The 13,933-nt window shown below is 41.7% G+C and overlaps 1 protein-coding gene across 3 annotated transcripts in view; it reads right to left on the reverse strand.

Moving 5' to 3' along the window:
* LOC144763874 (xanthine dehydrogenase/oxidase-like) overlaps positions 1 to 13,933 on the reverse strand; it is a 385,606-nt gene that overhangs the window by 37,926 nt on the left and 333,747 nt on the right. For all 3 annotated transcript variants that reach the window (XM_078649867.1, XM_078649866.1, XM_078649865.1), the window contains exons 27-30: positions 9,564 to 9,645; positions 2,428 to 2,523; positions 886 to 1,014; positions 178 to 252 (exon numbers count right to left, since the gene is read on the reverse strand). In XM_078649867.1, the coding sequence (XP_078505993.1) occupies positions 178 to 252; positions 886 to 1,014; positions 2,428 to 2,523; positions 9,564 to 9,645 (382 nt within the window). The remainder of the gene's footprint in view (positions 1 to 177; positions 253 to 885; positions 1,015 to 2,427; positions 2,524 to 9,563; positions 9,646 to 13,933) is intronic.

Here is a 13,933-nt window from a genome sequence, read left to right on the forward strand (position 1 = left end):
TGTTTTGCATATTCTTGGATTTTGTATCTTTGCTTTGTGTTCCTCCTCTTTTTGATATGGTTCGAACAGATTCTGACTGCTCCAATTTACAATTGTTAACATTTACTAGTACCATTCAATCCTAAATATGACTGTTGGGTTCTTAAAGCAGTTCTTAATTCCTAAAGGTAAACCTACCCATTCTTCCCAGGTTCCATCTGGTTTAGAAGACTTGAATGGCTCCAGCCTCTGCACAATAGTCTGACAAGCATTCTAAAGGAAGAGAGAAGTTATGAGCAAAATGTTCCTATAATTATCACATACAGGAGCCTGAATCCATCATAGAAGAGCATGAATTCATCATACAGGAGCATGTATCCACCCTATAAAGGGACACATAACAGAGAGATGCCTTTAAGAGAATATGTATACTACAAATATAGGACTATTCTGAGAAAGAGCTTTTTCAGAAAACAGGCAGGCCAATGTTCGTGCATTGTGGACACAGAATAAACCTTTTAATGAATCGAGAAGGGCACAAAGTATCTAAAATTGTGATGCAAACGGTGTGCACAATTATTTATTTTATAAGGCAAGAAAAGCAGCAGATGGACAGATAGAGGCAAAGGGAAATACAGAAAGACTAAAAAAAAGAAGGCAAGGAGAGAAATTGGTAGTGAACAATGGCAGACAGAGTGACAGGCTTGGAGTTGGCGGGTGGATGATTTGACAGATAGATGGACAGACAGATTAGTTGGACTGATGGATGGAAAGACAGTTGGATCAATAAATAGATGGGTCAGTGTGAAGATCGACAGATGCTTTTGTTTTAATTTATATATGTGCTCTCTACCAGGGTATTTCCTTTCCTACAATGTGGAAACTTAAAAAATAAAGTATTCATACGTAGATGGCCATCCCGTTGAGGTCTGAGCTGGCAGAAGCAGCAGTCGGCGATGTGTTGGGGACAGTGTTGGTGCTGGTCTCACTGATGTGAACTTTGGAAGCCGGAATTCCCAATGCTTTGCTGGCAACCTGAATAAGAAAAACTTGTGAGACTCTGTGGAAATGATGATTGCCATCTTGATAAAATACTGGACATGTGTGACGGATCATAGAAACATTTTGCTCTTCATGAACGTTCATCATGGTTTTGTGACCCTGGAATAAATATATACTATTCTCAGTAAAGGGTGGATATATTTCTACCAAAGCCACTTTGACAATGCATACTGTTGTTCCTCACCCAAAATTGGTATTATTTTCATTTGGAAAATAATGAGCAATATATTTTCCAGCTAACTTTTTTTAAAGTTCTACCATTGTCAAGAATCCAAAATTGAAGTACTCCGGTACAAACTCTTCAAATATTATTTAGCTGTCCTTGCCTGCATATATGTTACTTAGATCAATTTTCAGCCAAGACCTACTGAAATACAGATTATTTTTTCTAATACTATACAGAACATGTAAATCATATGGTGGATTGCCTTTTGTATAATGTGAACTAACCCTCATTTCCACTGCATACCATTATTGTTTGTCCTGGAGTACTACCACTTTCAAATCATGTATATTTCTAATGGTCTTTAGGATTACACTAGAGCTGTCATTTAGGACTTGTCAGTTTATATAGTGGCCACCACCAGTGTTGAGGGATCACTACTAAATTTAGAGGTATGAACATGGGGGAACCATTCTGTTTCATTTGCTATCTCCAGGCAGTGATCGGACTACAGTGAGACACCAGAGTATATGCTGGCATTGATTTAATGCAGAGCAAAAGCAAGATTATCTTACATTTGATAGCTCCACTGCATTACTGGCTTGTTCTAAATGACACCTGTTGTTTTCAGGCAATGGTCAGATGGTAGTTCACAGTAATGTGATGTCTGTAGGCTTGCTTTTGGGAACAGGAAATTTTCCAAACTCATGTAGTGTTAGTTTATTTTACTGGATTTCACTTCATTCCAGAACCATTCATTTGCACAACATGGAGGTAGACGGAAAATAGGTGCCTGTGATGGGCCTTGTTGAATAACTTATTTGGATCAGGATTTACTGTCTCTGAGATTGATAGTAGAAAATGGACACAAAGGGGCTTATTGACAAGCCCCTTGCGCCACCTGTATGTCACTTTTTCCCATGTTAAAAGGGCCACACTCGCAGAGCAAGGGACCCCAAATACTGCAATTTACTGGCTCTATTATTACCACAAATTCAAATTAATTACAGTCTTGTGATTTTCAGTCCAATGAAAAAAGTCCAAGTTATGAAGTTGTTTTTATAAATCTGAAAATGTTGATGCCAGTGCTCTACAGAGTTTATTCACAGTTCATTGCTTGCCCCACCGTCTTTCAGAAGCAATAGGGACATATCGTGCAGATAAAAGATGATGATATCTGAGTACATTCTGTGTGACAAATTTACTTAAATTGAGTTGAATACCTGAACCATCTTAGTGTGGAGTCCTTGGCCCATTTCAGTCCCTCCATGCGTAAGCAGCACTGACCCATCTTTGTACACAAGCACCAGAGCGCCCGCCTGTGAATAAAACAATAACAACTCAGCAATGTACAATGGAGGATCATGCCTGTGGGTAAAAGAAATGTACAATAAAAATTAAAGTTCAAAATCAGAGGAAGGTGTTTGAAGTTTTTTTCTTCATGTGGACATGTATCATTTGTTTGAGTCATTTTAATCTATGTTCAGGAATTTTCCAGAAAATACTGACTCGCATTATGAATGAAGCATTTTCCCAGGGGCCAAAGAATATGGTCTGTGGCATTACTGAGGGCTGCATTCATGCCAAAAGGGTGTTTGTGTGCCGGGGGAAGGGGTTCAGTTGCATATTGGGGCAGCAAAGCATGTACATGGAGTGAACAGTGACTTGCAGAGCTATTTTGAGGGTTTGATGCCCATACTGCCCTCTAAATTAAATTAGTGGAATTTAGAAGAACCATAGTCTGACAATACTGTCTTATGGTGCATCTGAGTCACTATTTCTTTAGGGGGAAAGCCTTTTCTGCCAGACTTCACTACCTTTGGTGAATAAAGTGTGCAAAGAAAGTAACTTGATTACTGAATTGGAATGAAATGGATTATTAGGCCTTACTATCTCCCTATGACGTTAGTCGCTTAGCTGTATACATTAGGAGTGCTTAGTTACAGGCTCAGATAAGGTCACTTTTGCTAGAACAATCCTTGACAAAGCCCCTTGATGTTTAATCATGGCTTTACCCCTTTGCCAGAATATGCCGGTTGTGAACTAGCAGGTTCCACAACACAGTGGTATATCTTTGGTGAGTGTAGTCTCTATGCCTCACCATCTGAACCACTCACACCCCAGTCGTGTAATGAGAAAGCATGTTTCAATTATTAATCTCTGCATTCCCTTGTGACAAATTTTGCTCTCTTAGCTAATCACTTTTTGAACATATTTCTCTGCTCCTTTTTCTAAACATGAACAGCAAAAACTGAAATCAAACTAAACACATGTAGTAAGTATGTGATAAGAAAACAGGCCAAAAACACAACAATTATCTGCTTTCACCCATTGGGAGTGAGAGCACTCAATCTCATTGTCTACTCACTAAAATATGGTGTAGTGAGAAAGTTATGAACCTTGAAACAAGGAATTCTGCTCTGTGATGTTGGTAGGGAAACATCCTTTACAACAAAACTTTTACCACGCAGTGCTGTTACAACGCAAGTATTACAACGAAAACCTGTACAACGCATTACACTGGGGGGCGCTCTAGGATAGGGAATAGTTTTATTTTACTATCCAACACCTTCCCTAGTGTCCACGGGGACTGGAGTTGGAATAGTAAATTAAACTATTCACTATCCAGCATCCCCAAGTGTAATGCGTTGTAAAGGTTTGCGTTGTAATACTTGTGTTGTAACAGCATGCGTGGTAAAAGCATGCCTTGTAACGTCATACATCCTGTTGGTATGCCTGCTTCATCAAATTGTTTATTGATAGTCAAATCATGCCCTTGCTATGCCTTTTTCCCTATAATTGCTAGTATGTGATAGAGATGGACAAACCTCTGAAGGCTCAAGCCACGCTCGAGCCAGATGCCTGGCTTGGGCTCGGATCGAGATTTTCTTGCATCTTCCACCTATGCTCCAACCTCATGCACTAATAATTAAGGTCAAAGCATTAACTTTTTATGTAAAAACAGGAGAGAATGAGCTACCTATCAGGTTTATATGTTTGTTTGTTATCAAGGAGTGACTGTAAAGAACTGGTCCTAAGGAATGCCTCTGAACCCAGGATTGGGCCATTCTAAAGGCAGAAACATGTCGACCGTATAATAAGGGGAATATTATTTCAAAACTCTCCTTCACTGCTTTTTTTCTATTCACTGAGGGGGCCTGAATCAAACTGATATGTAGCCTACCAGGAGATAGTTTTAACCCACTACAATTCAATATATAGCACTCTGGTGTCACCCATACCTTGCCCTCATCTTTAAAACAAAACACCACAGCTCTTCTCAGTAGAGTTGTAGCCAGCACCAGGTACCATTGGTCCTGGTGTGAGGAGGGAACCCAGTGCCACCGTCAGGTGGGCGAGGGGTTTTTGTCCTAAAAAAACTTTTTTCACATACACTGACACTTCTCTACCTCTCTGACTACACGTAATATTTTGTGATTAATATTGATATGGAATAGAACGTAGTTTGTCAGGTTCTGAACTCCCACTGGAACCCCTTATGTTTTGATTTGAGGACTCATCACGTAACAACCCCTAATGACTCCTGTCAGTCTCCTGACCTCTTGGAATAATCATGAAGTCTTATACGGGAGAGGTGTGGCGCCGCGGCCAGGGTGACTGACTCTGGAATCTGGGGATCACGGTTCGATCCCCGGGGCCGGAGGCAGATTAGCCCAGCACCATGTGACTCTGGGCAATAGCTTGCTTAATCTTCCTGATGGCCCGCAGCGCCTAGAGACCCTAACGGGTGATGGTTCGTGCTTTACAAATGTGGATTACTATTATGATTATTATAAGAAGATTACCGACTAAGGGTGGGTGAAATATTCTGTTCCGCCCACAGAATTGGTGGAATTTTGTCTACTCTGCGTTACTCTTGTAGCATGGAGTTCTGGACAAATTCAGCGAATGGCTGCATGGTGGAATGTTTTCTCGCGCGCAGCTCCAGAAAGGATAGTAGACGAATGAGATTTGGTTTTTCCTTGTGAGGTTTTTGATGGCTAGTAGGACATCCAGCAAGGTTTTTTTACAGTAGGTGGTCACAGTCAGTCACAATATTTTGTGTTGAGAAGGCTGCCGCTCAAGTAGAAAATCTACTTAACTGGCAGTAAAAACAATCCCAGAAACTGCGCCCTCTGGCACACAACTTGGTGGCGTGAGAGCTGATTTTTCAGCACAGAATGTACTACCGGTGCTAAATGACAGGGCGAGCAGCATAACGTGCCTATTTCCACCCATTGACAGAACTTTGTGGAATCTGGTGGAGTTTTTATGTAATTCCGCAAGTTCAGCCCACCCCTACTACCAATGTCTGCACTATTGCACTCACTAGTTTCACAAGAATAATCCAAAAATAGAACCAGCAGGGAAGATTACCTTGCCAAAAAACTGGAACTGAATCAGAGTACTTGCTATGCTCAAAACCCACAGACAAATGGCCCAATTCACAAAGGCAATGAGCAAAAGTCATAGATGTACCTCTTCCTACTTTTGAAGTTGATTTCCAATGTTTCTATTATTGACACCAAATCTCATGATTAGTCCTGGCATTCTACAACAGTCATTGAAGTTCAGGAGGACTTTAATGTGTGAAATTTACTTGTGCATAATTTTCACCAGTTGGATAACTCGCAATGAGTAAATTATACGAAAATATATAATAGCAACATATTTTCTCTCAAACAAAATTGCATGTACTGTGCAGAAACCCTTCTTGAATGTAAGAATGTCGCTAATCCCCCATACTTGTGATTTTTTTGTATTTATGGATTTTGAAGCTTGAAATGTCCCCACACTTGACTGTTTTATGATGCACAAATATGTTTGTGAAAAGGGGCAAAGGATATTTTAGGCCAAAGCAGGTACTGTCCTTTGTCAATTTCTCTTTCTGTTTTCCTAGTCACTTTCTCTAACCAGTATGGAAACAGGGGGGCAAAATAAATTCTTTATTTCCAGGGATGCATACATATTTTGTGTGTACAGAAAGTAATTAGGATTCTGGGGGCAGCTTTCATTGTAAACATCAACTAGAATTTCTATACGATTTGCAACAAAAATACAATGAAAGGGGCAATGATTCCCCAGCACTTTCATAGGGCTACCCTAGGGTGGAGGAAATCAAAACCATTAAGCGTATCTTTAGTTTTTGGTAATGCTTCTGGCTCTCCTTAATTAATGACTAGATAAAACATCAGCAGAAGCTAGCAGAAGGTGCCGAACGGTGCTCAGTTTATGGTAGCGGAGTTCAAGGCTTCTCCTAAGAAGGAAGTGAAATAATAAATAAACTTGCAATGCAATGTAATACGTTATTTTATCTATATATACAAATCTATCTCTCTCTCTTTCTCTTTATATATAAATACACACAAACATTTAGAGTACAACAATATATCCTCTGGCGTATCTATGATATTACAATTTAAATTAAAGTAGCATGGCCTGGATTAAATTCAATTAGACTGATGAAATGTTTTCAAAATGGAAAAGTCCTTAAAGATAGTCTAAGTGGTTGGTTATCACCAGTCGAGAACCATAAACTTTTAATTATTTGAAACACTGGAAGAGGACCTGCTCCCACTTGAACTCAGTTTACTTCTACCACTAGCAGGCTACATCAGGTGTCTGGCAGATTTGATACCTGACAACCAAGCTGTAGCAAATTCAGATGTACCCCTGCCCCTAATGCTGAACAGCCAGATACATGGTGGTGCATGCTTCCGGAAGAATAATCCTAGAGCGATTTCTGTGGAGGAACTGAGTGGAGCTGGTCTGCCGAGGGGGAGCTCATGTACTCTCAACTGCCACTTTGCAAGAGTGAGTAAGATAGGCAATTAGGCTGCATGGCCCGAGGATTTTGCTTCGAATTGACGCGCTCCTTTGAGGGAACTTGGGGATCTGACTAAAGAGCCACCTTGGAACTTCTAGGACTCTAAAGCCTTAGTGGAGGCCTAGCTTGGTAGTCATCACATGTGAATGGGGAATAGCCATCAGCCATAAATGGGGAAGTAGGGCTGGAAAGCTGGCCTGTGAACGCTTGTGGGCTTGCTTCATGAAGGCGTTGTATATTGTTTGGAGTGTGTTGTATTGTACTTTACATTAGTAGGTAAGTACTTTTTTCAGTCATTTCTTTGGGTTGCTGGATGTATTTTGAATTGTGAGTCTGTGCTCACCTTACACTTACCTCCTCCCTGAGAAGCCTTGGACTCTCGACCCATGCTATCACTGAGAATCAACTGCTGAAGGGGTACTTTGCCCAGTTGCTCAGAGTCCATAGTAGGCTGGACCTTGGGACATCAGGAGTTAATGACCTCAACATCATGTCTGAACCCAGTAATTCCTGCTTCCCTGTAGTCTTCAGGAAGGGGTCCTCACAGGTACATTTTATTTGACAAAATATATTAATTTACTAGGATTTTTTTGGCCCTTCAGACTCACCCTGGATAATTGCTAGTTTCCAGAATTAATTGAAATGGTGTAGTTCATAGGAACATATTTAAGTAGAGCCATAGTGCCTATCGAGAGAAAAAGAGCTCTTGTTGAATACAGGGGTGTAGCTTCAGTGGGGTGTTTGGGGAGTTACAACCCCCTAAAAAATGGATTCTGTGTAAATAGTTGGATGCTAGTGCATTCAGTCAGGTTTGCTGAAGTGTATGTCAGATTTCACCCTGGTTTCTTATGTGCACAAACAGGTAAAAACATGCACAAACACTCTCCTCTCTGCCTTAAAACTTGGTTAGTTTGAAAACAATTGCGTTTTAAAGATCCCCTAACAATCTGCACTCCTCTCTCTTTCCACTGCCTCTAAAGCCCCCTTTGTGTCCTGCATCTCATAATGTATTTTAACAAGATATGCCAGCTTGATTGTTAGGAACTCTGAAGCGTACACCTCCCCCACTGTCCCCCAATCTTACCGACCACGCCGCACCCCTTTGATTAAGAAGAGAAGTTACAATAAGAGGGATATATATTTAAGTGCGAAGTTAAGAATTTCTCTAGCAATGAGACTTTTGCAAATCATTCAAATAGTCTTAGCCAATTAAAACAGAGTCTCAAGAGTGTAGCCTTCAGTGTGACTTGAAGTAATTTAAAACCAATAGAATGACTCATGTTGATGAAGACATGTTCAGTTAAGTAGTGGCTTTTCATTACAGGAATGTTAACATCCCAATTGCAATGTAATTCCTAGATTATATATACAGGCTTCTATAGGATATAATTATAGATTCAAAAAAGATGAAGAGGGTGTATCATGGCACATATAATTCTTTAAATTCATTTGATGACTTTTCATTTAAAAATCTTAATATACTACTGTTGTGTTGGACAGTGTATTTCCCTTAACCTACCTATTCAGCATGGTAAAATACCTCCCATACATCCAAGCTATGTATTCATTCTTCCTGTGGAGCACATGATATTTTTTGAGTTGTATCCTGTTACTTGTTTTGCCTTGTATCCATTGATTACATTTTTATTTTACCAATAATCGTACAGTCACCCATGGATTTCTCTCTCTCATATCCTGGTAACGTCCTGGTTTTGGAAAGGGCTTTCTTTGTTGTTCTGTTTCAATGTGGTCCACAGAATGTACAGAGAGTGTTTGCACAGCAGATTATTATGCTCATGATAGCGAATATGCATTTAGTGATGTGTTAATGCCCATGAGGGGGCCATTAAAGTATTATCCAACTAGATCTCAGTTAACAATAAACCTAGCTCCTTTTGATCATATGATTTCACATTAATCAATTAACTGTAGCGGGTTCCAGAACTTTGGCAGGGTTCTCTGGTCTCTACTCATGGGAATAATGAGAATCTTAAGATAAACCGTAATTAAGGCATGTTGAAATGAAGTCAGGAACTCCTGCTTAACAGTGATTCGTCCACTGTGGGGTTGGAGATGAGGTAGGTAAATGGTTAGTTCAGATCTGGATATATAATTGTGTTCTCGAGTGAGCATATTTGGTACATTGACTGGTTCTTACAAGAAAAATTGCACTCCTGCTCTTATGTTGGCTGTCCATGGACAGTGGTCCAGATGAACAGTAAGAGCACAAAGAGCCAGATGTTTGCCTGTCACTTTTTTGTGTAAAGTTAGGTTTTGTCTGTCAAATTATCCTAATTTCTATGTGTATTGACCTAATTGCATTGGTTGGGTAGCAGTTGTGGGCAGATGCTGGTTATAGCCCGTGAGCAAACCTATCAACATAAGCGTGGCGCTCGGTGCCTGTTTGTGCCACTGACCTCAGCCTCGGCTCCACCCCATCTTGATCAAATCTCCATTGATATTCATAGTTAATACACTAGAGCACAGTGGCTTTCTTACCAAAAACACAAGTGTTGTCCATTGTTTACCCACCTGATTCAGGAAGGGAAGTGTGAAGCTAATCCCAAACTTAGTTGGAATAATGGCCATGCCCCTCTTCTTCCACCGGTGCTGACTGGAAACAAAATGAAATAACTTTTACCTTTTACGCGGGATACTTCCATCATACACATGCTTCTGTCTGTTCAAACATTACAGATAGCAGGTTCATTGCCATCTCTGAATGTGTGAAAATAGCAGCTAACAGAGAAAATACAGTAGAATGTATCTTTATAACAAAGGTTGATGCAGAATTTACAGTGCTGCTTTGACCCAATATCAGAAATGCATATTCATTTGTTCGTGTTCTTTTGAAGCTTTCAGCTTCACCACTGGCTTAGGGCATCTGGTCCAAATGTTCCTCTTACCACAACAAAGATAGCATACCTTCTGGCTAGAAAGCAGATAAGCCTGTGTTGGTGCTACTTGATTGAAAAGTTCCACACCTACTGCGCATCACATATAGAATTGTGACAAGTTCTTATTCACAAGGTGTGGCATGCTCTGTTTGTTCGTGCCTTAGATTGAGGGCACTTGAGTCCTACTGTTGTGGGAAATAAAGTTTTTATGGGAATAGATAGATTGCACTTGAATACAGACCTGAGGCATCACTTCTCTGATGATGTAGCCAAACTCCTCGCTGTTGTAGCCACCTACACCTACGGTCGAGGAAGGGCCTTAATGTCAGCCCTAGGGGGGATGCATTTCAAAGGCTCAGGGGCATATTATCAAGAAACGGCGTTAAAATTATCGCCATTTCAGCTGCAGAAAACTGCCGCTAAAGCGGCGATAATGGGCTTGATAATATGCCCTTGAGAATTCCCATAGCAGCCCATGTTCTGCTGTGAACCTGGGCTTCCATGGGAGTTCTCAAGGGCATATTATCAAGCCCATTATTGCCGCTTTAGCTGCAGTTTTCTGACGCTAAAACAGCGATAATTTTAACACCATGCTTGATAGTATGCCCCTTTATTGTGTAGCATTGGGGGTAACAACCTCTTTATGAGTCCCCTCTATCTGTGTTAGAGCAGTGTGACACATGAGGCTGCCTATCCCTGCTAAGGGCCCTTGTACACAACAGGAAATGAGTGCCAAACGATGACTTGAGTCTTGGGTCCACTGTATGACCCTCATTTCACTTGCATGGGGAGCCATATTTGAGCTGCTAGTGCTTTCCTTGTAAAAGCAGCCTGCCGCCTGTCGCATAGCTCTGTCAACGTCATATCTGCAGTAAATGAACTGACAATACGTTCCTAGCTGAGTTTTCTAGCTTGAACAGGAGGAGACCACTCACCGACTCCAGTTCTGACATGGCTAATGTCTCAATCTCTGACTCACAGGCCTCTGAAAGTTCAAGAGCAGCATGGTTTGTAGCATCATTCTGGGGTCCCTTACTGTCACTCATGGTGGTTTAGAGAGAATCAGCCTTGAATTATCTCTGTGAAATAGTGTGCATGCATCCCCAGTAGACTTGTTAACACATAGCTTGGCTTGTGGTTGGATGTCTCTCTCTTCTCATAATTGGAATAAACATAGGGGTCAAACTGCGAGGGAGCAGCCTGCAAAGCCCTGCAACTATCAACTGAGCCAGTGCCTGGGAGATTGAGAAAAGTCTATAGCCCTCTTCTCCAGTAGGGTGAAGGAACAGAGCGTCTTTGTTTACATTTTTGTTTATTAAGTGAAACAGGTCACATCATGAGTATTTATGTGCACCATTCACTGTATGCAAAAGGACATTAATAGATACACATATATAAATATTCACAAATCATGGTTAAATTGTGACATAGCCATGAATAAATAAAATCTTTAAAATATGAGAACATTTGTTTCTGTTACCTTGTGACTTTATTTCAATAGTTCTGAATGCAGGGTACATTTCTATGCTTTATCTGTCTTACTAGGGTATTGGAATTTAGAAAAATATTAACATCACAATAGTAGTATTGTTATATAGTGAAAGGGGCTATAGTCAGCCGCCTTTAGACGGGTATGGAACTAGGGTATTGTAACCAAAATATTGTCTGTCAAATATCATTTACAAAACTGGTGCTGCATTGAAGCTAGTAATAGAAAATCTACACCCAATGGGATCATATTTTTGTGAATAATATTTAGAAAACAATATTGTTGTTAAATGATATTTTTGCTAGCAATATTCTGACATACAGAATGCAAAGCAAGATGCAAAACGTTAGAACGGAGCTGGAGGAAATTCTATAGACCAGAGGACAAACTTCTATATAAGTGTGAGTTACATAAATATTACAAACTAGTGAGATCGGAAAAAAGCTGTCATCTTAAAAGCAGAATTGACTCAGCAGACAATCCCACAAAAGAGCTCTTTTCCATCTACAAGGAACTTACGATCCCAACGAGGTTGGAAGCTAAAGACACTCACTCGAAACAACTATGCGACTCCATGGCTGACTTCTTCGTAAATAAGATAGATCAAATCTATGCCACCTTTACGGAGTATGAGGCCAGCTCAAGTAAACTTGTAATAGCCAAGACCAGCAACACGGGGACTCCCGGTCTCACGGGCTTTATCACTCCTGATAAACAAGAGTTATTGAGCATTGCAAATAGCATCCAAACTGGTTCTCCGAGCGATGTGTGCCCGCCGACTCGGTGTAAAGGAGTCAAGGAGACCACATTAATTGACCACATCAGCCTTATTGTGTCTCTCTCCTTTCAAGAATGCCTGGTTTTGGATGCTTGGAAAACTGCCCAAGTAATCCCCCTTAAAAAAAAGGCTAACATTCATATTACCCAATTTCAAAATCTTCGCCCTATCTCCCTTCTCCCCTTCTGCGCTAAACTTGTGGAAAAAGTAGTTAATAGACAGCTTATGAGCTATCTAAAAGAACACTCTCTCCTGCACCCCACTCAATCTGGGTTCAGAGCAGAGCACTCTACGGAGTCCGCCCTGCTTTTTTCCACCGAAACTCTGAGGCAGATAGTGGATGATGGAGAGACAGCAGCGTTGGTACTTTTAGATCTGAGTGCAGCCTTCGACACCGTGCTGCACTCAACGCTGCTGTCTCGGCTATCAGATATGGGAGTAACGGGGCATGCCCTGGCATGGATGGAGTCCTTCCTGGCTGACAGGCATTTTCAGATGCACTGCCCCCACTTTAAGTCTTCTCTTAGGAAGGCGAGCCACGGTGTTCCTCAGGGCTCTAGTTTGAGCCCTACTCTATTCAATATCTACATGGAACCCCTGGCTCGCATAGTGGAGACTTTCGGGGTGGGCATTGTCAGCTACGCTGATGACATCCAGCTGATGTTCAAGCTTACACCGGACGACAGAGAGGATGCCATTAATTTTTCCAACTGTCTCTCCTCTGTGGCAGCCTGGATGAATAAGAACTGCCTTCGCCTCAATGGCGATAAAACTGAGCTTCTGGTGGTAGGAAAATCTTCTTCCGCATGGTCCCATGCGTGGTGGCCTGCGGAATTAGGTAGCCTACCTTGTCCTGCGGTCTCGGTGCGCAACTTGGGCATAACACTCGACTTGAATCTCTCATACTTACCTCAGGTCAGCAAAGTCTCTGCCAGATGCTTTAGCGTATTGAGGGTTCTCCGAAAGGTATTAGACCTCCTCCCCATGGACTCCAGGAAGACCATTGTTCATGCCCTAGTAACCCCCCATCTGGACTATGGGAACGCCTTGTTACTGGGCTTGAGCAAAAAGGGACTCCACCAACTCCAGTGTGTCCAGAATGCCGCTGCACGTCTTGTGCTAAAGCTTCCTCGCAGAGCTTCAGGGAAATCTGCCCTGTCCAAGCTTCACTGGCTCCCCATCAAGGAGCGAATCAAATTTAAAGCATTATGCTTTGCCCATCGCATCGCTCATGGCACAGGGCCAGATTATTTAAAAAGCCTTCTTACAATACACCGCCACACCAGAAATCTCAGCTCTTCTGGGGCAATGCTGTTTAAAATCCCTAAAGTCACCAGAGCCAGGATGGGTGGCTGCTCGTTTGGATATCTTGCTTCTAAGTGCTGGAACGAGCTCCCACTTGAGATCCGTATGGAGCCCTCTGAAACCAGGTTTCGGGGAAAACTGAAAACTCTCTTATTTCCACGCACTTAACCGTTCGCCCCTCAGCCGGCTCTCTCGCTCTCCCTTCTCTAGCGTTTATGCAGTCTTCAGCGCGGGGACACTCTGTTCTTGAGTAACCAGGGCCCAGATGTAGGTAGCCAAATACCGGTCGGTAACGGCCGAATTCGGCTGTTACCGACCGGTATTTGGCTTTTGAGATGTAGGGGGCAGGAAACAGGCCATTTCGGTAATTTTACCGATTCGGTAAATATACCGGTCGGTAAATTTACCGACCGGTATTTTTACAGAATCGGTA

The sequence above is a fragment of the Lissotriton helveticus genome, chromosome 6 (genome assembly GCF_964261635.1).
Source record: "Lissotriton helveticus chromosome 6, aLisHel1.1, whole genome shotgun sequence".
NCBI lineage: Eukaryota > Metazoa > Chordata > Amphibia > Caudata > Salamandridae > Lissotriton > Lissotriton helveticus.